Here is a 27,587-nt window from a genome sequence, read left to right as displayed (position 1 = left end):
AGGGGAGGAGTTCTCCTTAATTGGGGTTAACCAGTGTCCAATCACCAGAGGTGCCTATATAACCCACTATGTAATAAGTTCCTGTGTCCCATGATGTAGGATCAAGAAAAACAGTTTTATGTAACTTCTTATGGAGTTTTGGTTCAATTTGTTAGTGTATTTAAATCTGCTAGTACATATAACAATGTGTTAAGGCCAGCACTTACTGAATAATCCAAAGTGCCTCTTACATTTAGTCCATGAAGTATTCCCTCAGACTGCTCTTCAATAACATTTGTGTTGATTATTTAATAACATTCTGAACATTCTTAATGGACTAACTAAAGAGTCACGCTGATCTAGAGGTACTGCTCTTAATACATTGGTGTTTTCTTCTGCTGGGATGGCAGAGTGTGTTCAGCTGCTGTGACTATCAAAGAAATGATAGCTCTAGTGTGCTGATATCTAACATTTAATACATATAACAAGCCCCCTATGCTCCTTTATCCAGAGTGGGGGCACTCTAATACAACCCGTGTTTTACTTGCCAGATCACCAGGTGAAAACGGGGAAAAAGCCTAAAAAATACTAATAGAGACACCAAATCTAATGATTGGTAAGCTGCATTATATTACATTTTTGGTTTTGGGTTTAATACCACTATACGTTTCAGCTGAAAATGAAACTTGTCTCAGAACATGTGCTGCTGTCGATTTGTTGACAGGAAATTGTCATTACACTGAATGCAAGTTCACTCATCATTGGCTCCTTCCACCTTTCCCCTTCCTTAGATTAAAGGATGCTCTTGAAATTGATTTGTTACTTTACCACCCTATTCATGCCAGTTTATTTGCATGCAGACTTTATGTGATTTTAATTAATGCAAATTGCAGTTAAATATTTCCTATGATTGTCAGTAGGTTTATTCACCTGTATGCACCTGTAAGCTGCAGTTTAAAAAAAAGGCTGTATGCTGTCATTTAACCTTAATGGTATATTTGAAAATGCCACAATTATGAATACTGATTTTGAGTTTTCTTGGACAGGGCCATTCAATAGACACATGTTTTTTTGTAGCAGGTGGTAAAGAAATAGAAAAATACATGTGAAAGGCAATCTAAAGCTTCACATGCTGGGTGAAAAGAAGGCTGAATAATACTCATTGGCAATATTTTAAATGTACCTGTCTTTTTTTTTTTCGTCTGGCCATAAACATTTTAGAACTAAAGGCAAAACTTTTTTCATTTTGCATAGGGATGACCCCGTCAGTAATATTTATTTTTATTTTTTTGAGGACTGTGTCCCTTTTGGGGAGATTTCCATCACGTTATGGCCATAAAAGGAAGTGAGAGGAAATCCATCCAAAGTGAGGGAGTGCCTGGTTGCCACCAGGGTCACCAGAACTAGCAGGGCCGCTGATAGGCCAGTACAACTGGCCCTGCTGTACCGGGCCTGACCAGCAGGGGGGGCCCGGGCAACCTGAACTGCAAAGTAAATAAAAAATTAAAATTAAAATAAAAAAAAGATTCTCCTTCACCGATCATCGTCCGCACAACCCCACCCCCGTTCGGTAAGATTTTTTTTTTATTAGATGCGATTAGTCTATGCTGTATGAGGCTGCAGGGGAGGGACTATTTGTTGTATTTCGGGCGCGGAAGAATACACCTTCTGCGCCCGCTCCTCCTGCTCCGCACACCGCACAAGTCCCCCGAGTCTCTTATCTGGTGCTGTGGCTGTGTTTAAATGGGAGAGAGAGAGAATCGCTCGCTATTCTCCAATTGGGGAGGAGGCTTCCGCCTTCAATCCACACCCCTCGTCTCTCATTGGCTCCAGAGAAGCTGAATTTGTGGCGCCAAATCTGAGTCCTGAGCAGGAGAGGAGCTAGCTGAAGGAAGCATCGGAAATGTCAGCACTGACAACTCGCACACATAGGACACTGAGCTGAGCCGACTGACTGAGTGAGTGAGTGAGTGAGTGAGGGAGGGAGGGAGGGAGGGAGGGAGGGGGAGAGCACCACCCCAGGAGCCTGGACATTGTCACTAGTCTGCTCATATAAGACACCCTCAGGTCAATGGATAAAGGTGTAACTCGATCTCTTCCATGCTTGTGTGTGTCAGGCAGCACCCGAGCCTCCTCCCCCCCCCCCCCTCCCCTCCTGGGGGGAGAACAGAGCAAGCAGGACAACACAGTAGCGATCATTGCTACCCATAAAGTAGTAACTGGAGCTCCCCCAAGACAAGATAACAGGACGGATGGCAGACTGCATTATTCTACTGTGAGTCGCAATTGTTCTGCCTTCCACACTGTATAAATATGTGCTTTAAACTTGTCCTGTACATCAGCAGGACAGGTCTGGTGAAAGTAAAATTCTTGAATATGTTAAGAATCAACTGGGACTTTTCACCTACTACATACATCACATGCATTTTCACAAAATAATTATTTTTAATATATGTGTATGTACAATATTTCTGTAGCACCTGAAAAGGCCCAATATATTTCTAACGTATTCATGAATTTGTGCAATAACAGCAAAGGACGTGGTGCCACAATACAGCCCATCTCCAGGAAATTAAGATAAAGTCAATTTTTGCAGTGTGTGTGTGTGTTTGCTGTTTTCATGCTCCAGCCAGCTGCACTGCTCTCTTCCTCTAAAACTCCAGCCTCATCACATACCATAAAGTAACATTAACCCTGTATGGTATGATGAGGGGGGCTGGAGTGTCCTCTGCACATGCACCGCCGCCGCGTGGGCAAGCCCTTACACGCTCAGTCATTTTCAAACATGCATGCGCAGTGACATAATGGCACCGGGCGGCACCATTTTTAAATGTAAGGCAGCAGTGGCATTTTGTGCGGTTTCAGGAGTGGCACGCACCTCTCATCACAGCCTAGTAAGACCCCTCCGCAGCCTCTGACCCCTGTACCATGACCGCAGCCTCTGACCCCTGTACCATGTCCGCAGCCTTTGCAGTGTGTGTGTGTGTGTGTATATTATATATACTTTCTTTACTTTGCTGCTATGGGCTCTGGCCTCAGAATCTAATTTCTCCATCAGTTTAGGCCAATATGTATTTTCTACATGTTGGTAAAAATCCCAATATGCTATGGGATATTTTTATAGAATTTTTTACTAGTAATGGTTAACTATACTAATGACACTGGTAGGGAAGGGGTTAACACCAGGGGAAGATCAAAGGGTTAAATGTGTTCCTAGGAAGTGCTTTCTAACTGTGTGGGGGAAGTGCTTTTAAATGTGGGAAGACATATCTGTGTTCCTGTTTAGCAGACACACAGGATCTCGGTTTTCCTACTAACAGAATGGCAATCTAACTTGTTTACATCGGCAGACCACCGTTCTGCCTCTGATGGAAACAATCGTCTGGACCCAGTGGACATTGGGTCCACCAGACCCACTAATTAGCTCTCGGTGTGTCCAATCAAGGCGGCAGTGGGTCAGACAATGCACGTACCCGCAAGTGTAGAAGTACCGTACCTGTACGTGATTCTGCTCACAGGAGACGCAGCCCCACAGAAAATGTACGTGGTTATATGTGCGTTTTTTGTTCTTTATTTTCTTAACTCTTTAAACATTTATTTTGAACATACAGTAGAGAAATTATGTGACCAATGCATGTAATGTAAGTGCAATATATAGGTGTGGCTTGTGCGTGGGTGGGTGGTGACAAAGGGGGCCCCATGATCCCCTATTGCCCGGGGGCCCCATGAGTTGTCAGTCCGCCCCTGCCTATAGTGTTGCGGAGTGATATTCCTCTCTCTCTCTCTCTCTCCGTGTGAGAAGAAGTAGCAGAGTGCAGGGGCCGGGCGATCGAGCTATTGTGGACACTCAGGAAGAGGGAGGAAGTGATCTCTGCTGCCCTGCTGGAGCTAACAAATACACAGGTGAGGTGTATGCTTGAAGTTCAACATCTACTCATACTCTGCCAATACATACTCTGCCAATACATACTCTGCCAATACATACTCTGCCAATACATACCCTGCCAATACATACCCTGCCAATACATACTCTGCCAATACTCTGCAATACTTTATACCTACCCTGCCAATACTCTGCAATACTTACCCTGCCAATACTCTGCCAATACTCTGCAATACTTACCCCGCCAATACCCTGGCAATACCATGACAATACTCTGCAATACTTACCCTGCCAATACTCTGCAATACATACCCTACCAATACTCTGCAATACTTACCCTGGCAATACTTACCCTGGCAATACTTACCCTGGCAATACTTACCCTGCCAATACTCTGCAATACTTACCCTGCCAATACTCTCCAAAATACCATTTTATTTTTTCATTAATGGTTTGTATTACATATAGATATTAAAGAGGTATGTTCTCATCTGAAAACAGTATTTCTTTTGGATAATCAAACCTATAACTGACTGGAGAAAAACAAATATCACTTGTAGACAAACCTACACTTTGTTTCAAGGCGGGGTCTGGGGAGGGGCAATGGGTGGGGTCAGGGGTGGGGCTAAAGGAGGGACCAGGGGCGGGGCCAGGGTGGAGCTGAAGGGGGCCCCGTCAGGTAGGCTGTACGGGGCCCCATGATTTCTATCAGCGGCCCTGAGAACTAGTGTCCCCATTGGAGGATTTTACCTTTTTATTATGGCTCTAGGTAGGGATGTGCCGATACCATTTTTTTTTTACGAGTACTGATACTTTTTTTTTTTAGTACTCGCCGATACCAATTACCAATACCTTCCACAACTGTTTTGTTTTCACTTGAGCTGTCAGCAATGGTACAAAGCGTTGAAAAATTATTTACATATGCAATAGTTTTTTTTTTAATTTTGCACTTTTTCAATGTGAAATGTGTTAAATATATATATATATATATATATATATATATATATATATATATATATATATATTATGTGTGTGTAAAAATATTCACTAACAAAGTTTTAATTGTTTATTATTTATAAAATAGACGTGAACAAAAAAAAGAAGGAAAATAATTAAATGGAGGAGAACAGGGAGTTAATTAAGGCTGATTGGAGTAAATTAAGCATTTATAAGGGGTTAAACAGGGGAACATTTGTTCATCCCTTTGATCTGCAGATAAAGAAACAGAAAGATTAAAAAAGAAACAATGTTTCTTTTTATTTTAGTGTTTCAGTGGCTGAGCAATGTTGTTAACAAACATTTCCGGCTGCTTTTTTTTTGACAGCTCCAATTACCGGACTTCTTTAACACTTCAGCTGTCAACAGGGGAGACCCACTGACAGCTCAAAGAACCGAGCCTGAAAGTATTGGTGCATTGGCACGAGTACCGATACTTGTGCAAATACTCTGTATCGGCACCAATACCGATACTGATACTAGTATCAGTGCAACCCTAGTTCTGAGGACAACCCAATAGGGATCTTCTTTCACTTTTTGTCATGTACCTGGTCTGAGGCCAATTTGATGAGGGGCTTCCTTTGCAGCTTATTGGCAAGCGATAACAAAAACTGACAGGTGTTCTAATCCCTCTCCACTCTATCCAAAACAAAAATGTTGCCTTTAGTTAAACTAGAGACAAAACCACTATACTGTATCTGTGAGTGCTGAATGTAGACTTTAATAAGATTGCAGATTTCAGCCCATAACAATCTTTTTGCAAGCTTCAGCACTTGGGCTCTACCATTTGAGCAGGACAAGGAGACAAACCAGAGATAACATTTAAAAGGTCAGTCTGTCAGAAATTTGACAAAAATCCAGTCTCAGTTTTTGATAAATGTATAGAGATTAGATTAGCCATAGGCTTTCTGTATCTTTGTAGGACTCCAGAGGTGAGATCTCAGAAACTCTGAGACACTGAGTTCACAGAACTAAAGCCAGCAGATGAATTCTAATCCTGCATTACTGTACATGCTATTCCCTCTCTGCTACACGACCCACAATACAAATTAATATGGATCTGTTGTATTTCAGCTTGGCTCAGAAGATTGTCGCTACATATAGATTGTGTTCTGAACAGCTATCATCTCAGCACCATTATGACTACGGGATGCGTGCAGTGAAATCTGTCCTTACTGCAGCTGGAAATCTCAAGCTTAAATATCCAGAACAAAATGAGAGCGTGCTTCTCCTGCGCGCACTGCTGGATGTCAACTTGGCTAAATTCTTAGCACAGGATGTGCCTCTTTTTCAGGTGATAACGTGAACCAAGACAACAACACAATATCATCAACTAAAGTGTACCTTTTACTGTAATGTTGAACTGACCTCTCCAGTGATCTATAGTGTATGCAAGCCATATAAAAAAATGTTTCTATGGGTTTCAACCTGCATCTGTTCATCTAGATTGCATAGTCTTTCTATCACAACCCAACCATGTTGCTAATAGTAACTTGGAGATCTTGGCAGTTACGTTATTGCCTAAGTAACGTCCTGTAGTAGGGTGTCAATACCCATCCACTGCCTTGCATTTGTGTTGTCACCCATCTGTAGGCACACCCTCAGTTGGACTACAGATAGTGTGCCTGTACTCAGCAAACATCATTTTTGGGGCTTCTGGGGATTGAAGTTTGGGACCAAGCAGTGATGCAGGGACAAGCTGCTACAACTTTAGATCTTCCCACTTCCTAGTCAATGGTGCATGGGTCTGAGAACCTGAAGGAGGTTTTGTGAGCATTCATTAAAACTGAAAATAAAACTATAACACATTACCAACAGCATTGACCCATTAGTGTGAAAGGACTGTGTCTTCCAGTCCAGACTTTTAATACCCTTGTCTTGGTCTGACACATGTCAATGTATTGTGTGTCCCACCACAAATAATTCATGACATTTTCTTTGCATTGAGGTGCAGAAAAATGCAGAATGCTCTGCTTTTTTTAACTGCGCTGAACTGCACTGTAATTATAGTAACTATACCCACAGGTTTACCTTCATTTTGGGCTGTCTATGGAGTTGTAATGCAGTTCAAAATGCAGCCAACTGCATCCAACTGCGTTTAGTGTGAAAGGCCCCTAATACGTTGGACATTACTGAGTAATCATTGATTATTAAAGTGGATGTAAACTCACTCTCATCCTTTCTAAACTACTGCAATATTGTTTATCTAGAAGGATATACATGCCTCCTGCATGTATACTTATCTGTCAAATGTCTCCCCTCTGTCTGCTATGAGACCTGAAAAACTGAAGATTTTGTGGGTGGGTCTGTTTTCCAGGGCTCAGTGGGTGGAGTCCTGATGTCAGTAGACTCCCCGCCCACCTCTACACTCCCCTTATCGACATGCATTTTCTCCTGTGTATTTCTTACACTGAATTTCTGCTATGATCACTAACATCCAGTCAAAACCCAGAAAAGTCCCCACATGACTTCAGCATGCCAAACCATGCCGAGGTGTGGAACAGCCAATCCTTGCAGAGCAGCAGAAGAAAGGAGTGGGAGAGCATTAAAAAATAATGCATGTCTAGTGCACCAGATATGTAAATCACCTGTCAATCACAGCAAGGGGGAAGATTCGACAAAGTTTTTCTCTGTTTGTCAAGATTTATCTCATTGAACAATAAAAGAGGATTGCTCAGAGCTGGATTAACTCTTTGTGGTAAGACTGGGCTCAAATGATAGGAAATCTTATACTCTACATTATGACATAAAAAAAAAATAATAATTTGGGTCTACCTCCACTTTAAGGGTTTTTTTTTAATTCATGGCAACTGTTTATCCAATTGATTTATCTTCTTGTGTATGGGTAAACTGTCTTGTGATCTGGGTATTTTTAAACACATTAAAAGCATTTTGTTTTTGCTTATAGAAGGGAGAAGTGCTGTATACTGCAGGGGGCTTGCTCAGGAGAGAGGCTGAGACCGCTGTCAGTCCCGAAATCTGGGTAGATCTCAGACAGTAAAATCAGGATCTTTCCCAAGCCTGAACCAGTTGAGTCATGAAACAGGTTACAGTTTTGGCTACACTTCTCCTTTAACCCTTCCCTATTCAGCTAGAAAAAGCAAAACACTTTTTTCAAGAGTATTGGGAAAGTTCCCACTAAATTCCTATTCTATCTGACCCCTTTTAAAAGGAAGTGAGGAGGAATCTGTTAAATGAGAACACTGAAATTAGTTGCCTAACTGGTATTTTACTTCAGTAGTCTGCCTGCATCTCTGCGTTTTCTTTTGTGACAGAGCTGAGTACTGTGGCTTAGGAAGTTCCGGGTGATAACTAGTCAATTCATAGACACACAAGCCTTAGGGAAACTTAAAGCAACCACTGGTTGCACAAAGGGGGAGATTTACTAAAACTAGTGCACACAGAAACTGGTGCAGCTGTGCATAGTAACTAAACAGCTGCTAACATCAACTTGTTCAATTAAGCTCTGACAATAAGCCCTCATTTACACTGGAGGTGGGTTTGAAATCATGCGAGCTCAGCTGAACTCGCACAATTTCAAACCCGCATTTCATTGTGAGTTCGGGGGCAATTTGAAAGGTATCTGTGCAGGTTCATGTCTACTGAAATCGCCCCCGAAGTCACCAAAAGTAGTGCAGGAACTACTTTTGGAAATCCAAAGTTGGCGTTGCACCGATTCAGACAGTGCTGTTGCCAGCAATAGGCTCCGATTTGGCATGCGATTTGACATGTAAAATCACATGTCAAATCGGCCTGATGTGAACAGGGGCCAAACCTAGAAGCTGATTGGTTACTGTGCACAGCCGCACCAGATTCTGTATGCACCAGTTTTAGTAAATCTCCTCCAGACAAGGTCTGCACCCCGTGGCAGTGTGCACCTCTAATATGTCACTCATATAAAGTATATATTCCAGTGAGTGTTAATTGTGTAGCTTTTCTATATTCATGTGTTCCAAGAAAAAAAAAAACACTACACCAGTTAATGTACTTTGATAGATTTTCTTCACACTTGTAAACCTACTAATATAAACTCTAAGGTTTATCAATCGCTGCAATGAGAGGTAATATTTTATCACACTTTCTGAACACGTAAAGAAAATCCATAACTCACACATCTATCCATTATCTCCTTGACTGGCACTAATTACATTCTTGAGAGCTAGTGATCTGCCAGAACTCAAATATTGAAAACATTAAGATAGATTTTCTCTGAATAAAAAACATAGTTAGTTTTCAGCTAAGTGACACTCTCTGATAAGGCAGTGCTGGGGATGAGAGAAACCTTTTAGCATGAAAATATGAGGCAGGATTTACTTCATCAAAATAGTAATATGTTACTTTATCAAAAATATAAAGCACAAAGGTGATCTGAAATAAAGTATTTAGCGGTGGTATTTAAAAAAAAAATTTACACTATAGTATACCTTATTAGAAAAGAGGGTCTGGCAGTAATCCTACTCTTTGACTTTACAACCACTTTAAGAAGACAAATTACAGTGACAGTTAATAGTTTTGTCTATCCTTCATATTCACAAGCCTGTTCACATCTGATGGTAGAAAATCAGTAACAAGACCAACCATGGTGAATGCAGTCGGTTGGGCCATGGTGGGAAGTGTGAAGGATAGCTTGGCAAAGGAGGTAGCAGAGTAGATCTCAGAGATGTTAGAGAAGAGAGGAAATATAGTCAGCGCTGCTCATATTTAAAAAGGGTGAGCCCAATTTTCAGCTGCAAAATATTACAGTAACAAAACAGGTGGCATTCTTTGGTCCTGGTAAAAGTTGTATGAAGTCAGGGAAGTAACATGTAACCAGAACACCCATCTCACTGTTACTTGAGATGCTGGTTGAGCCATTAGAAGCATCAGGCCAGATAGCTGAGTTATCCCCAAAAACCATGTGCTCGGGTATAGTGGGGTGGTACATTGCCGTAGGGTTTAGAAGCTGACAGTTAAGATGGCTCCATCCTTTGAGAAGTGTTTGTGGACCGGAAGAGTAAAATGCAAGGAATACTGGCTAATGCTTCTGTTAAGTGAATCTAGATTCTTTGCTCATACATTTATTGTTAAAATTTTGTTTTGGTTTTAAAGTAATCAACTACGAGTTACATTCTTGAGGGCATAACTACTGGTCCAAGACCATTGGTTTCTGCTGGTGCTAATATTTTACATTAAATCTGAAGCTTTATAAGTTTTAGTAATACATTTTAAAACATATTTTGTATAAACCAGTTTAGAACAATAAATGATGATGTAAGTTATGTTTAGTAAACACGCCAGGGATAATGATCAAAATGAAATGAAATGTTGGTCCTCCAATCTGAATGATTCAATAACAGCAAGCCTAAAATCATCATTTCTTTTGAAGAGGATTGTGGTAATGGTAGGGAGGTAGGACCATGTAAGGAAGAGTTACAAGGGAACATCCAACAACTTGGTCTGCATTGCATGTAACTGTGGAGAAAAATATATATAACAGCATATGAAGTCATAAATTTTTATACTGAATATTATCACTACATATGTTAACCCCACCTGTTTATCAGACAATGGCACTGTTTGCAATAACAATCCTTTAAAGTAAACGTCACATTTAAGCACAATTTCTACTCAAAAAAAAAAAGCAGGGGTGTTCTTGTAAAAGACCCATTTTATACTTGGGCGCTTTTCAGGCATTTTGGTGCTAAAAATAGCCCCTGTAAATTGCCTGAAAAGCGCCTTGCATGCCTCCCCAGTGTGAAAGCCTGAGTGCTTTCACACTGGGGCCATGCACTTGCAGGACTGGGGAAAAAAGAATCCTGCAAGCAGCATCTTGGGGGGGGGGGTTGGGGGTGTATGGGAGGTATCGCTCCCATACCCCCCGATTCCCCCCCCCCCAGTCACAGTGTCACTGATTGCAGTGATCATTTATTCACTGATCACTGCATTTAGTGTCAGTTGTGACAGTAAAAACTGTCAGGGCAGTTAGTGTTAGGTCCAGGGTAGCCCCTTACCCCCCCAATAAAGGTTTAACCCCCTGATTGCCCCTAGAGTTAACCCTTTCACCCCCTTTTGCCAGTGTCACTAAGCGATCGTTTTTCTGATCGCTGCATTAGTGTCACTGGTGCCGCTAAGTAGCTAGTTATTTTTTTAGGTTCACCACCAGGTTTTTATAGCGCTAGGTACCCCCATATACTACTCAATAATGGTTTTAACCCCCTGATTGCCCCTAGTTAACCCTTTCACCAGCGATCACCGTATAAGTGCCACTGGTGACGCTGGTTAGCCAGTTAGTTATTTAGGTTCCCCGTCAGGTTATTATATAGCGCCAGGGACCCCCATATACTACCTAATAAAGATTTTAACCCCCTGATTGCCCCTAGTTAACCCTTTCACCAGTGATCACCGTATAAGTGTTACGGGTGACTCTGTTTAGTTAGTTTGCTTTTTATAGCATCAGGGCACCCACCATTTATTACCCAATAAAGGTTTAACCCCCTGATCACCTGGCGGGTGATATCAATTAGGTTTTAGGGTCAGGGTCTGCGTAGCCCCAGGTTAGTGCCAGTACCGCTAACAACCATGCGCAAAGCATAAACGTCCCGTAGTGGTATAGAATCTGAACATATCAATATCTGATCTGATCAGATCTACAGTGCCTTGCGAAAGTATTCGGCCCCCTTGAACTTTTCAACCTTTTGCCACATTTCAGGCTTCAAACATAAAGATATAAAATTTTTATTTTTTGTGAAGAATCACCAACAAGTGGGACACAATTGTGAAGTGGAACGAAATCTATTGGATAATTTAAACTTTTTTAGCAAATAAAAAACTGAAAAGTGGTGCGTCCAAAATTATTCGGCCCCTTTACTTTCAGTGCAGCAAACTCACTCCAAAAGTTCAGCGAGGATCTCTGAATGATCCAATGTTGTCCTAAATGACTGATGGTGATAAATAGAATCCATAAAGTCTCTGTATAAATGCACCTGCTCTGTGATAGTCTCAGGGTTCTGTTGAAAGCGCAGAGAGCATCATGAAGACCAAGGCACACACCAGGCAGGTCCGTAATACTGTTGTGGAGAAGTTTAAAGCCGGATTTGGATACAAAAAGATTTCCCAAGCTTTAAACATCCCAAGGAGCACTGTGCAAGCGATCATTTTGAAATGGAATAGTATCAGACCACTGCAAATCTACCAAGACCTGGCCGTCCCTCTAAACTTTCAGCTCAGACAAGGAGAAGACTGATCAGAGATGCAGCCAAGAGGCCCATGATCACTCTGGATGAACTGCAGAGAACTACAGCTGAGGTGGGAGAGTCTGTCCATAGGACAACAATCAGTCGTACACTGCACAAATCTGGCCTTTATGGAAGAGTGGCAAGAAGAAAGCCATTTCTCAAAGATATCCATAAAAAGTCTCATCTAAAGTTTGCCACAAGCCACCTGGGAGACACACCAAACATGTGGAAGAAGGTGCTCTGGTCAGATGAAACCAAAATCGAACTTTTTGCCCACAATGCAAAACGATATGTTTGGCGTAAAAGCAACACGGCTCATCACCCTCAACACACCATCCCCACTGTCAAACATGGTGGTGGCAGCATCATGGTTTGGGCCTGCTTTTCTTCAGCAGGGACAGGGAAGATGGTTAAAATTCAGGGGAAGATGGATGCAGCCAAATACAGGACCATTCTGGATGAAAACCTGTTGGAGTCTGCAAAAGACCTGAAACTGGGACGGAGATTTATCTTCCAACAAGACAATGATCCCAAACATACAGCAAAATCTACAAAGGAATGGTTCACAAATAAACGTATCCAGGTGTTAGAATGGCCAAGTCAAAGTCCAGACCTGAATCCAATCGAGAATCTGTGGAAAGAGCTGAAAACTGCTGTTCACAAATGCTCTCCATCCAACCTCACTGAGCTCGAGCTGTTTTGCAAGGAAGAATGGGCAAGAATTTCAGTCTCTCGATGTGCAAAACTGATAGAGACATACCCCAAGCGACTTGCAGCTGTAATCGCAACAAAAGGTGGCTCTACAAAGTATTAACGCAAGGGGGGCGAATAATTTTGCACGCCCCACTTTTCATTTTTTTATTAGTTAAAAAAGTTTCAAAAATCCAATAGATTTCGTTCCACTTCACAATTGTGTCCCACTTGTTGGTGATTCTTCACAAAAAATTAAAATTTTATATCTTTATGTTTGAAGCCTGAAATGTGGCAAAAGGTTGAAAAGTTCAAGGGGGCCGAATACTTTCGCAAGGCACTGTATATTAGCGTCCCCAGCAGTTTAGGGTTCCAAAAAAATGCATTGTTAGCGGGATCAGCCCAGATACCTGCTGGCACCTGCGTTTTGCCCCTCCGCCCAGCCCACCCAAGTGCAGTATCGATCGATTACTGTCACTTACAAAACACTAAACACATAACTGCAACGTTTGCAGAGTCAGGCCTGATCCCTGCGATCGCTAACAGTTTTTTTCGGTAGCGTTTTATATTTAAATCCGGAAGGCAGTGCTTGGTTTTCGGGGTCCCGTACGTGGCTAGGCTCCCAAAAAGTCCCCCACATGTGGTATCCCGTACTCGGGAGAAGCAGCAGAATTTATTTTGGGGTGTAATTTCACTTATGCCCATAGTATGTGTGAGCAATATATCATTTAGTGACAACTTTGTGTAAAAAAAATGTTTTTTAATATTCCTGCAACTTGTGGCAAAATATAAAATATTTCATGGACTCAACATGCTTCTCCGTAAATAGCTTGGGGTGTCTACTTTCCAAAATGGGGTCATTTGGGGGGAAATTGTGATGGGTAGTGAGGAGTGAAATCAAAAATTTGCAATTAGAAATCCTGAAGGCAGTGATTGGTTTTCGGAGTGCCGTACGCGGCTAGACTCCCAAAAAGTCCCACATATGTGGTATCCCCGTACTCAGGAGAAGCAGCAGAATATATTTTGGGGTGCAATTCTACATATAACTATGGCATGTGTGAGCAATATATCATTTAGTGACAACTTTTTGTAAACTTTTTTTTTTGTGTCATTATTCACTCACTTGGGACAAAAAAAAAATATTCAATGGGCTCAACATGCCCCTCAGCAATTTCCTTGGGGTGTCTACTTTCCAAAATGGGGTCATTTGGGGGGGGAGGTTGTACTGCCCTGCCATTTTAGCACCTCAAGAATTGAGATAGGCAGTCATAAATTAAAAGCTGTGTAAATTCCAGAAAATGTACTCTAGTTTGTAGACTCTATAACTGTTGCGCAAACCAATAAATGTACGCTTATTGACATTTTTTTTTACTAAAGACATGTGGCTGAATACATTTTGCCCTAAATGTATGACTAAAATTGAGTTTATTTGATTTTTCTTATAACAAAAAGTAGAAAATATCTTTTTTTTCTCGAAATTTTCGGTCTTTTTCCATTTATATCGCAAAAAGTAAAAATCGCAGAGGCAATCAAATACCATCAAAAGAAAGCTCTATTTGTGGGAAGAAAAGGACGCAAATTTCGTTTGGGTACAACATTGCATGACCGTGTAATTACCAGTTAAAGCAGTGCAGTGCGAAATTGTAAAAAGACCTCTGGTCCTTAGGCTGACAATTGGTCCGGGGCTGAAGTGGTTAAGACTCATGGGTCCCAGTAAAATTTTGACTACTGAAACCAGATTGAAAAATAGATGTATTTGTTATACAAGCCTGTAGTTTAGCTACAGGCAAGGAGAGAAGCACAATCACAGTACATGCTGGTTTCAAAAGAATTGCTCTGTCTAGCTAGGGCCTTGTAATACAATTTATATGTTTTACCAAAGGCTTGAAACTAGCTAGCTAAGGGGTCTTTGAAGTCAAAGCTTGATTGAAATGCAAAATACTTAGTTTGCATAAGCTTGTAATTTCCAAGGTTCATTGACTGAACAGATCTTCAAAGGCCGAGATATCAATCTTTGCAAATGAAGGTGTAAATAGCATTTGAACACAATAGCTGTTAGACTCCTTTCATGCTGGGGCACTTTGCAGGCGCTACAGCGCTAAAAATAGCGCCTGCAAAGCGCTCTGAAAAAAGTTCTGCTAGCAGCATCTTTGGAGCAGTGAAGGAGCGATGTGTGTACCACTTCTCCACCGCTCCTTCCCTTTGAAATCAATGGACAATGCGGCTATACCGCCGGCAAACCGCTGCTGCAGCAGCGCTGTGCTGGTAGCTTTAACCCTTTCTCGCCCGCTAGCGACAGAATAGCGCCGCAAAATTGACGATAAAGCACCGCTAAAAATTGCGGCACTTTACCGTCGACGCACCCACCGCCCCAGTGTGAAAGGGCCTTACACAATATGACTTCTAACAATTTGCATCAACTATATCTGCTTAATCAGAAATACATGTTTTGAAAATCGTAAATAAATGTTTGATAAATGAAATGGTTATTCTATTTACCTTATCAATACTATCACAGATATTATGTTTATTAATGTTTTTTAATTGGATTCAATTGGAAGAATCCTGGGTGAAGGTTGCAGGAATCTTTTTTGAAAACATTTATAAGTAGTGTCTATATGATAAAGAGAACTTGAATAATTCTGTTAATGCTGAGTTGGAAAGATTATTTTTTTAAAGCTGTTTTGAATGCGCTTTCAAGTAAAAATGGAAGGTTCACTTTATATGAGAACATTTTATTTCGTTTATAAATGTCATGCATTTTCTTTTGTCAGGGTATTATTTCTGATCTGTTTCCTGGAGTGGTTCTACCTAAGCCAGATTATGACCTTTTCATCGAGGCACTAAAAGAAAATATTGCAAAAATGAACTTGCAACCTGTTCCATGGTTTATTGAAAAAATAATTCAGGTAACTGACAGCTTGATAACTCAAAATAGAACTATTTAGTTTCTTTTATAAATGTTAAGAAGCTTAACTGAACTATTGGTGTAGTGGTTAGAGTAATGCTTGTTAACCAGTTTCTGACCAGCCGCCCCAGATATACTGCGGCAGGTTGGCTCGACGGCGCTCGTGCCCACGGCAATCGGATTCGTTACAGAACCAATCGATCTACAGGCCCGGGCCAATGATTTCTAGTCTGGAGCTGATGATCGGTTCTGACAAGTAAGAGACTGTCCTCTGCCTGTGTAATGTAAACGCAGGCAGAGGAAGTGATGTCACCTCCCCTCGTGGAGCCCTTTTCGGTTCCAGTGCGTAAGGAGAAGGCATCTATTGTACGTACACCAACACTACACTAACACTGCTACACGTAGGCACACTTTTCACCCCTCGATCACCCCCTGATCACCCTCCCAGTTAACCCTTTCACTCCCTGTCACTGTGCCACCAAGTGCAGTCTTCAGATTTTTCACTGATCACTGTACTGGTGTCACTTGTGACACTAATCAGCGTTAGGGCAATCAGTGGTAGGCCCAGGTAGGTTTAGGGTACCCCCCCATTAAGCCCCTAATAAAGCTTTAACTTTCTGATCACCCCACATTTAACCCTTTCACAGTGTCATCAGTATAGTGGACAGATCTCTTTTCTGATCACCATATTAGTGTCACTTATGACTCTAAACAGGGTTAGGGCATTTAGCAGTAGTCCCAGATAGGTTAAGGGTACCCGCCATATAGTCTCTAATAAAGGTTTAACGCCTTGATCACCTCCAGTTAACCCTTTCGCTCCCTGTCACTTTGGCATTAGTATAGTGTACAGATCTTTTTTCATGGTATTAGTGTCACGGGTTAGCTAGTTAGCATCAGGTGTCAGCGTCTTTAAGAATGTAAACAGTGAAAAAGGGAGGACAGACCATATTGGCCCAATAAGGAATGAGGAAGGTCATCTGGTTACAAATGGTCAGGAGATGGCGAAGGTATTGAATTTATTCTTCTCCTCAGTCTTCACAAGGGAATCAGGGGGTTTCAGTAACCAAAACTGCAGTGTTCATCCTCATGACACATCACAGGAAGCACCCTCATGGCTAACAGAGGACAGAATTAGACTTGGGAAACCTAACATTAATAAATCACTGGGACTGGATGGCTTGCACCCAAGAGTACTTAGGGAACTCAGTAATTGCCAGAAATTTTTTTACTGACATTCTATTGACTGGAATGGTACCAGCGGATTGGAGAAAAGCCAATGTAGCACCAATATTTAAAAAGGGCCCAAAATACATCCCTGGGAATTGCAGACCAGTTAGCCTAACATCAATAGTACGCAAGCTCTTGGAGGGGGGGGGGGGATAAGGGACTATATACAGGATTTTAGTAATGAAAATTGTATAATTAGCAGTAATCAGCATGGATTCATGAAGAATTGATCTTGCCAAACCAATCTATTAACCTTCTATGAGGAGGTAAGTTCCCATCTAGATAAAGGAAGGCCCATAGACATGGTGTATTTGGATTGTGCAAAAGCATTTGACACAGTTCCCCATAAACATTTACTGTACAAAATAAGGTCCGTTGGCATGGACCATAGGGTGAGTTCATGGATTGAAAACTGGCTACAAGGGCGAGTTCAGAGGATTGTGATAAATAGGAAATACTCGAAATGGTCAGGGGTGGGTAGTGGGGTCCCACAGGGTTCTGTACTGGAACCAGTCCTATTTAATTTGTTCATAAACAACCTGGAGGATGGGGTAAACAGTTCAATCTCTGCATTTGCAGATGATACTAAACTAAGCAGGGCAATAACTTCTTGGCAGGATGTGGAAACCTTACAAGAAGATTTGAACAAATGAATGGGGTGGGCAACTACATGGCAAATTAGTTTTAATGTAGAAAAATGTCAAATAATGCATTTGGGTGGCAAAAATATGAATGCAATCAAACTCTAGGGGGAGAACCTCCTGGGGGGGGGGGGGGTACCCGACCCCGTTCTTCTGTTGTTGAGATGCAGCAACCTCATGGTTCGCTTATGGAGCAGAGAGCCAGTACTAGTGCCGCTCAACCTTCTGGTGAACTGGCAAGCACCAGCGGCCTTGTACATCCTGGTCATAGACATACCAGCGCACTGCAGTATCACTTGGTGACATGGTGCATCCCATAAGTGCAGTTCAAGCTGGTGCAGTAACTAGCACAAGTACTTCCCCGCAGCCACCAAGGATACAAAGACTGGCCCGTAGAGCCTATAGTGCTCTTCCCACCGCATTTGCTAATCCTGATTGGCAGTGCCCCTACTTCCCCCATTCACTAGTCAACCCAAAATTCAGGTGGAAACAGCGGATTTCCGTACCCTTGACTCTTATGAGCTGTTTTTCACAGAAGATCTGTACAGAAATGTATACGCTGGTTAATTTAATGCTGCAAATCCAAATTTGACTCTTGCCAGAGAATTTGCCTGGAAACCTATAACGGTTGCCGAATTTAAGACCTTTTTGGGCCTATCCCTCCTCGTGGGTGTTGTTAAAAAGGTTGAGTTGCGGTCATATTGGTGCACTGACCCAATTCACTATATGCCCGGGTTCTCTGACCAGGACTAGATACGAGCAAATCTTGCTGTTCATGCATTTCAATGACAATGAACTCTATCGTCCTGGGGATGACCCTGGATATGATCAGCTGCACAAAATTCTGCCCTGTGTACACCACTTGAACCAACAGTTTGCAGCCATGTTTATTCCCGATCAAATTGTCTGTGTTGAGTCCCTGATTAAGTTCTCCGGCCACTTTGCTTTCAAACAGTTTCTCCTCAGCAAGTGTGCCAGATATGGTGTCAAGATGTATAAGCTCTATGACAGGGCCACAGGCTATACATATAGTTTTCTGGTTTACGAGGGAAAAGATAGCAGCGTGGAGCCCCCCAACTGCCCAGACTACATAGGGAGCGGCGGTAAAATTGTTTGGGACTTCGTGTCGCCCTTATTCAGAAAGAGGTACCACTTGTACATGGAAAATTATTACACAAGCGTGCCACTTTTTAGTCACCCTTTTTGATTCTGGAATAGGCGCATGTGGCACCTGTGATCTAATCGCTGGGGCTTCCCCCAACGGCTTGTAGAATCCCGTCTTAGATGGAGGGAGAGAGCCTGCTTGAAGTGTAATAAATTGCTTGTAGTGAAGTGGAGGCGGCATTTTTTTGTTCTGTCCTCTATTCAGATACGACTGTCCAAATTCCAACGGTGACTGGTGTTGTTGAGAAGCCCCTCTGTGTCCATGAATGCAACCTTAACATGGGAGGGATGGGAACATTTATAGTTACAATAAAAGTATTAAAATGAAAAAAAGCCAAAAATAGTTGTTTTTTTTTACTGTTCTTCTCTCTCTATTGTTCTGCTCTGTTTTACTGTATTTTATGCTTAACTGTAATGTTTTATTGCTACTGTGTTTTATCATGTTTTGCAGGTATGTCCTACAGTTACACTGTAATGTTACTTTGTTTTATTGTTAACCATTATTTGCTTTGCATTATTTATTTTGACAGCAACATGGTATGCTCTCACGATACATAAATATGCGACTCCAACGCTGTCGGAGGTGATTTCCCTACCACAGTTAAAAAAATAAAAAAAATAAAACATATATGCTGAAGCATAGGGACAGGGGTGGACATTAGGGGTGGATTGCATATATTTTTATTTACTTTTCTTGGCAGAGATTTCTTCATCCACATTGATCGATGTAAATAGAGGAATCTGTTAGTTTTTTTTTTCCTCAGCCAATGGGCTTAAAGCAAAGACAAATGCAAGCATTGGTCTTGTGTCATATGTAAACAGCAATTGCACCATGCATGTGAGGTATCACCGTGAACATCAGATCGAGGGCAGTAATTCTTGCTGTAGACCTCTGTAAAATCTAAAGTGGTAACCTGTAAAGGCTTTTAAAAATGTATGTAGTTTGTTGCCGCTGCACAGTTTTGCGTAATTTTAAAGTGCGTCATGTTTGGTATCTATGTACTTCGCATAAGATCATCTTTTATATTTTACCAAACATTTGGACAACATAGTGTGTTTTAGTGCATTAAAATTCCAAAAAGTGTTTTTTTCCCAAAAAAGTTGCGTTTGAAAAATCACTGCACAAATACTGTGTGAAAAAAATCACCCACCATTTTATTCTGTAGGGTCTTTGCTTTAAAAAAATATATAGAATGTTTGGGGGGTTCAAAGTAATTTTTTAGCAAATAAAATGTTTTTTCATGTAATCCGAAAGTTTCAGAAAGGGCTTTGTCTTCAAGTGGTTAGAACAGTGGGTGATGTGTTGCATAAGCGTCTAATGTTATGCAGAAAATGCCAGGACAGTTCATACAAATAGCTATTTGCTGATAGGCATGTGGAGTCCATGGAATATTTTATTTCCTGACGGAATCCATCACAGCCTACATGTGGAGTTTACTCCGTCTCCTCTCCAATGCTATAGGACACCATTCCCATACATTTTAGCTCACTGCCAGAGACTGCGTTCCTTTTTTTGTCCTCCTCTTGACCAACACAGCATATGCACTTACGTTTCGTTTGATGCCCAGTCTGGATGAATGAGCCCCCAGCAGTAGAGAATATCCTGGTCATACAGGACAGAGTGAGCTTGGCCTTAACTGCCTCACGTCTGAGGGCCTCACAATGCCTCAAAATTATTAGCACAATGGTCTCTATGACCCCTATGGTCAAATGGGCTCTCTGGAGGTTACATCCCTTCTAAACAGGGTTTCTCCGGCAATGGGACTCAGGCGACAGCAACCAGCTGATCCGCATAACCCTGGGCATGAGGAATATCCTCTTTTGGTGGCTACAGTGCAGGAATCTGCTCACGTGCTTCTCCATCGCTCCTGTCTCATGAGTCATGGTCACCACTGATGCCAGTGGTGCTAGATGGGGACCCAGTGAAATAAGAGCTGGCACAGGGCAGATGGGATCCCCACCTACACAACCCAAGCTTGAATATTCTGGAACTACGAGCAGCCTTTTGTGCCCTTCGGGCCTTTAGTCACCTCCTAATAGGGAAATCAGAATTCCAAGAATGGACAACACCACAGCAGTCTCTTATGTGAAAAGACAGGGGGGATGCTGAGCTCCTTACTCCAAGTCGAACCAATCAAGTCATGGGCCCAGAAGAATCTGGCCAACATTTCGGGAGTCTATCAACCCGGAGCTCAGAATGTCCAGGCAGACTTTTTGTCCCAAGTGCAACTAGACAACGAGTGGTCACTCCACACAGAGACGTTCAAGTGGATTCTATCCCTGGGAGCCGATCCAGAAGTATTACACCCGGGATCATTCAAGCCAGGCCTTTGGGGTGGGTGCCTTAACAGATTGGTCATTCTTGAGCAGTGCATATGCCTTTCCCCCGTTTCCGGTTATCCTCAGATTCCTGCAGAGATTCTGTGCAGAGGCTATCAAGGTGGTAGTAGTAGTAGTAGTAGCTCCTTACTGGCTGAACAAGCAGTGGTTTCCCCTCCTAACCCAGCTCAGTTTTTGGGACCCGTTACCTCTCCCCCTAAGACTGGATCTCCTGTCGCAGGAGGCAATCCTGCATCCAGGCCCAGCGCTAACGAAGTTGAGGATCTTGTTCTTGAGTGGGAGAGGCTGAAAGCCCTTGGTTGTGCTTCAGGAGTCATTTTCACCCTCATGAGTTCAAGGAGGGCAGACACGAACAAAGTCTATGGAAGAATATGGGCCAAGTTTTTGAAGTTCTCCTCCTCTGCGGGAAGATCATACAGAGACCCGGGAGTGTAAGACATCCTAGAATTTTTACAGTCTGGACTAGATCTGGCTCTGGCTCTGTCGGTCAGCTCCCTTAGAGTCCAAGTCTCAGCCCTATTGCCCCTCTCAAGAGTCTCGTGGGCCGTTAACCCACTGGTCCGGCAGTTCTTCAGAGGGGCAGCAAGACTTGGGTCCCAAAGAAAGCTGAGATTCCCCAAGTGGGATCTTCCACTTGTCCTGGACTCACTCGCAGAATCTAGTACCACAGGATCTGGCCCAATTTCCATTAAAAGTCTCTCAGCGAAGGCCGCTTTCCTTGTAGCCATCACATCGGCCAAGAGAGTTTCAGAGATTGGGGTTCTCGGCCACAAAGAATTGTTTCTCACCTTTTATCCAAACCGGGTGGTGCTCATACCCATGCTCAATTCAAAGCCTAAAGTCACGTCTGTCTTCCATGAGAATTAGGAGATTGTTCAGCCCACATTCAAAACTCCCGGGGCCTCGGAGGCTCATCCACTAGATGTAGGGGAACTGTAATTCTTTTCCTGATGGACTCCATGGCAGACGGAGCTCCCACCCATGAATCAGGAATTGGCTAGTTACGGAACGCAGTGAGCCCAAATTTATGGGTTTATGGGAATAGGGTCCTATAGCATTAGAGAGGAGGATGCGTAGGCTGCCATGGAGTCCATCAGGAAAGGAAAATTATGGAAATTATGGAAATTTTCCATTCTTTTGCCAGAAGTTTTGGGAAATTTTTTTTTTTTTTTTTTTACAAAGTTGTCAGTAAATGATATATTGCCCACACCTGGCATAGGTGTATCTGAAATTACACCCCCAAATAAATTCTGCTGCTTCTCCTGAGTACGGGATACCACATGTGTGAGACTTTTTGGGAGCCTAGCCACGTACAGGACCCTGAAAACCAATCACCGCATTCTGGCTTTCTAAGGGCGTAAAATGGTGATTTCACTTCCTCGCTACCTGTCAGTTTGGGAGGCTCTGAAATGCCAATATAGCAATTTTGGAAAGTAGACACCCCAAGCTATTTGCTGACAGGCATATTGAGTCCATGGAATATTTTATATTTTGCCACAAATTTCGGGAAAATTACAATTGTTTTTTTTGTTTTGTTTTTACTATATTGTATAGTTGTCACTATATTATATATTGATCACATGGTACATGGGTATATGTGAAATGAAACCCCAAAATACAGTCTGCTGCTTCTCCTGAGTAGGGGGATAACACATGTGTGAGACATTTTGGGGGCCTAGCTGCGTACAGGACCCCGAAAACCAATCACCGCCTTTAGGCTTTCTTAAAGCGGTTCTCCATCCTAAAGTTGAAGTTCCGCTTATGTGATCCCTCCCCCTCCGGTGCCACAATTGGCACCTTTCAGGGGGGAGGGGGGTGCAGTTACCTGGATAATCCAGGTATCTGCACCCACTTCCGGGACAGACCACCGCAGACCGCCGCAGATGCCCCACCCCCGTTGTGTTCTGGGAAACACACAGTTCCCAGGACACAGCGAGGACCAGCAGAGACGCGCAGCGCGACTCGCGCATGTGCAGTAGGGAACCGGGCAGTGAAGCCGCAGCGCTTCACTTCCCGATTCCCTGACAGAGGATAGCGCCAACATCGCTGGACCCTGGGACAGGTAAGTGTGAATTTATTAAAAGTCAGCAGCTGCAATATTTGTAGCTGCTGGCTTTTAATATTTTTTTTAAAGGTGCAGAACCACTTTAAGGCGTAAAATTGAGATTTTACTCACTACCTATCACAGTTTCGGAGGCCCTGGAATGTCAAGATAGCACAAAACTCACCAAAATGACCCAATTTTGAAAAGTAGACAACCCAAGGTATTTGTTAAGAGTTATGGTGAGTATTTTGCAGCTTTCATTTGTTTTGGAAAATTTTGAAAGGAAAGGAATTTTTTTCAATTTTTTTTTATTTTCTAAATTTTCAAAGCTTTGTGACAAAAGCGAGATCTGCAAAATACTCAACATGCCTCTCAGCAAATAGCTTTGGGGTGCCTACTTTCCAAAATGGGGTTATTTGGGGGGATTTTGTGCTATCTTGGCATTCATTCATGGCCTCCGAAACTGTGATAAGTAGTGAGGAGGGAAATCAAAAATGTACGCCCTTAGAAATCCTGAAATCCTGGTGGTGATTGGTTTTCGGGGTCCTGTACATGGCTAGATTGCCAAAAAGTCTCACACATGTGGTAACCCCATACTCATGAGAAGCAGAAAAATGTATTTTGGGGTGTAATTTAACATACCTATGGCATGTTTGAGCAATATATCATTTAGTGACAACTTTGTGTAAAAAAATTAAAAAAAAATATGTCATTTTCCCAAAACTTGTGGCAAAATATAAAATATTCCATGGACTCAACATGCCTCTCAGCAAATAGCTTGCAGAGTCTACTCTCCAAAACGGGGTGACTTTTTTTTTTTGTGCTATCTTGCCCTTTCATGGCTTCCAAAACTGTGATAGGTAGAGAGGAGTGAAATCAAGAATTTACACCCTTAGAAATCCTGAAGGCGGTGATTGGTTTTCTGGGTCCTGTACGCGGCTAGGCTCACAAAAAGTCTCACACGTGTTATCCCCATACGCAAAAGAAGCATCAGAATGCATTTTGGGGTGTAATTCCACATATACCCATGGCATGTGGATAATTTCAGTGACAAAATTTTTTAATCACTTGTGACGAAAAAAAAAAAAATATTCAATAGGCTCAACATCTCAGCAAATTCACTGGGGTGTCTACTTTCCAATAAGGGGTAATTTGGAGGGTTTTTGTACTGCCCTGCCATTTTAGCACCTCAAGAAATGAGATAGGCAGTCAGACTAAAAGCTGCATAAATTCCAGTAAATGTACCATAGTTTGTAGACGCTATAACTCTTGCACAAACCAATAAATATACGCTTATTGAAAACATTTTTACCCAAGACATGTGGCTGATTACATTTTGGCCTAAATGTATGACTAAAATTTAGTGTATATTGGATTTTTTTTACAACAAAAAGTAGAAAATATCCTTTTTTTCCAAAATTTTTGGGCTTTTTTCATTTGTATCGCAAACAATAAAAATCCCAGAGGTGATCCCACCAAAAGAAAGCTCCATTTGTGGGACAAAAAGGACGCAAATTGTGTTTGGTTACAACATTGCATGACCGCGCAATTACCAGTTAAAATAGCGCAGTGCCAAATTGCAAACCAGTGCTCTGGTCAGGAAGGGGGTAAATCTTTCTGGGGCTGAAGTGGTTAAAGGACGTTCCATTTAAAAGTTTATGAACAATGCTACATATCTGTGGATTTTTTTGTTGTTCTGTGCAGTTAGTCTCTGGTTCTGTCAGTCTCTAGTAACATATAGTTTATAGCTATTTTAGCCTAGAGTCAAATTATTTCTGTGAGGGATCATAACCCTTTCTTGTGGCATGCCTGAAGCTTGCAATTCTACATAAGTTCTACCCACCCTAAATAAAACATGAGACTACCAGGACTGGAGATTGTCATTCTTTTCTGCCCTCCAGCAATCTGAACTTGGCAGCCAGTGCATATATTCTCCTGTCTAACCCGTCTAAAAATTGCTATAATTTATGCCTGTAACAGAAGGATTACAAGACCACATGTATGCTAATTAGGATTATTCATTTTATTTGGCGAAAAGGGGATTGTTACCATATACAGTATATCAAAACCAAGGAAAAGAAAAAAATTACAGGTCCAGCTGGGTGTTTAAAAAAAATTATGTCTATGAAAGCAAATGATTCGTTCAAGACATCTACCAAAAATGATCAATTTGCTCACCTTTGCTGTTAAAATAGACTGTTATTTATTACCAAGTTGGGTCTGGCGGCCACACCTACTTAATTTCAGAAAAGATGACGGTACTTCGGAATGTCATTATCCACTTGCTTACTGGGCACTTAAACCCTCCTCCTGCCCAGACCAATTTTCAGCTTTCACCGCTGATGCATTTTGAATGACAATTGCCCGGTCATATAACACTGTATCCAAATGAAATTTTTATAATTTTTTTCACACAAATAGAGCTTTCTTTTGGTGGTATTTAATCACAGCTGGGGTTTTTATTTTTTGCTAAACAAACAAAAAAATATGGAAAATGTAGAGAAAAAAAAAATCATGTTTCATAGTTTGTAATAAAATTTTGCAAACAGGTCATTTTTCTCCGTCATTGATATGCACTGATGAGGTGGCACTGGTGGGCACTGATAGGCTGCACTGGTGGGCACTGATAGGCTGCACTGGTGGGCACTGAAAGGCTGCACTGGTGGGCACTGAAAGGCTGCACTGATGGGCACTGATAGGCACAGATAAAGCGGCACTGATGGGGACAGAAAAGGTAGTACTGATGGCCACTGATAAGGTGGCACTGAAGGGCACTGATAATGGCTACAGCGTGGACCTACTTTGCCGGGAGGACGTCAATAGAAAAAAGCCGATCACCGGCGGCTCTCAGAGGGACATCGGTCCCGATCAGGGAGAGCTCCTGCCAGCTCATCTGTGCCCACCTGTGCCACCTATCAGTGCACAACAGTAGGTGGCACAGGTGGGCACAGATGAGCTGGCAGGAGCTCTCCTTGATCGGGACCGATGTCCCTCTGAGGGTCGTATGTCCACCAGCACCACCTACCAGTGCCCACAGTGCCACACATCAGTGCCCACAGTGCCACCCACCAGTGCCACCAATCAGTGCCTCATTAACAGTGCTGCCCATTAGTGTCACCTACCAGTGCCCATCAGTGCCAACTTTAACACTTATCAGTGCCCTTCAGTGCCACCCATCAGTGCCATCTTATCAGTGGCCATCAGTACCACCTTATCTGTCCTCATCAGTGCCACCTTATCTGTGCCTATGGGTGCCCACCAGTGCAGCCTATCGGTGCCCACCAGGATCTGAAAAAGTACTGCAAAATTCCATATTTAATTCCAGGAATATGGGCCATAAAAGATTTCCTAAAGTGTTTAGTAGGGAAATTAGTCTTACTTATGAGCTGGAAAACACCTGCATTTTTTTAATCCTTAAACTACTAAGGGCCACAAAGAAAGCCATGCATGGTATAGAGGCTACCATAAGGATTTGAATATTTTATATTGTAAAATATTCCTTATTTCCATTATGAAGACTAATGATTTAATCTAAACGTTTTCTACTTTACAGTTTCATTAAAAAATTATGCAGTAGTGAGTCAAAAATATAATTGTTATAACTAAGTTCACCTGCTGGTGGCACTGTGCTGATCTAGGCTGTTTGCTGCAGTTCCAGTGTCCACCAGCAGATGTCTCCCAGAAGCCAGCAGGCTGTAATAATCAGTTACACCTGCGTTCAGCCATTAGGTGGCTATTTACTGCTCCTCCCTTTCCCTGTCGCATCACTATTCTGTTTGCCTCCTTGTTGCCAGAAATCCTGAACCCCTCTGCTTTGCTCCAGTCCTCCTCTGTCTTGCTGTGGCTCCCTGCTTAGCACCCCGTTTGTCCACCGCTAACTTGCATCCCTATATTCCCTGTACCCTTGTCAGTACATTGTATATAGTCGTACTTAATCAGTAGTTTTGTTCTTTAGCTATTTTTTCAGTGGGGTTTGGTTCTGTTTGCTGGGGTTGTTTGTTATCTGTTTGCTGTGTTCCTAGTTAATAAATCTCACTTTTAAGGGTATATACTTTGTTTGGTCATGGTATCTATGCGTAGCTACATGTCTGGTCTCCTTGCTGCAGAAAGCTGACAGTAGTTCTATTTTGTTTAAATATAAAAAGAAAAAAGGAAACTGCACTCACCAAAAATAAATCCAAAAGGGATACTTAAGCAGCTATCTTAATGTCTAGGTATAACAGACATATGTAATAACAAAAACATAAGTCAGCGCTAATTCCCAATCAATAGTGAAAAAGAACAATTCACCCATAGATAAAATATAGCAATAATCATTATCCCGTTATCATTATCACTATGTATTATTGTTATAGTAGACAAATAGTCCCTAAACACAGTGCTCTAAATTCCAAAGTTGACTAAATGGTGCTCCGATATACAGAGCCGGTAGAAGGGGTGGGCGGGAGGGATGAGTGCCCTGGGCGGAGTGTTGGAGGGGGCGGGTTCAGGGCTGTCTTTA

At 42.2% G+C, this 27,587-nt stretch overlaps 1 protein-coding gene across 1 annotated transcript in view; it reads left to right on the top strand.

Moving 5' to 3' along the window:
- The window catches only part of DNAH3 (dynein axonemal heavy chain 3), a 730,495-nt gene that overhangs the window by 495,698 nt on the left and 207,210 nt on the right, over positions 1 to 27,587 (top strand). Inside the window, exons 33-34 of the mRNA XM_077448990.1 lie at positions 5,933 to 6,152; positions 15,537 to 15,671. Of these exons, the coding sequence (XP_077305116.1) occupies positions 5,933 to 6,152; positions 15,537 to 15,671 (355 nt within the window). The remainder of the gene's footprint in view (positions 1 to 5,932; positions 6,153 to 15,536; positions 15,672 to 27,587) is intronic.

The sequence above is a fragment of the Lithobates pipiens genome, unplaced genomic scaffold (assembly GCF_037356315.1).
Source record: "Lithobates pipiens isolate NorthernLeopardFrog02 unplaced genomic scaffold, aLitPip1_a1.2 Scaffold_22, whole genome shotgun sequence".
NCBI lineage: Eukaryota > Metazoa > Chordata > Amphibia > Anura > Ranidae > Lithobates > Lithobates pipiens.
This window is presented reverse-complemented; position numbering and strand designations above follow the sequence as displayed.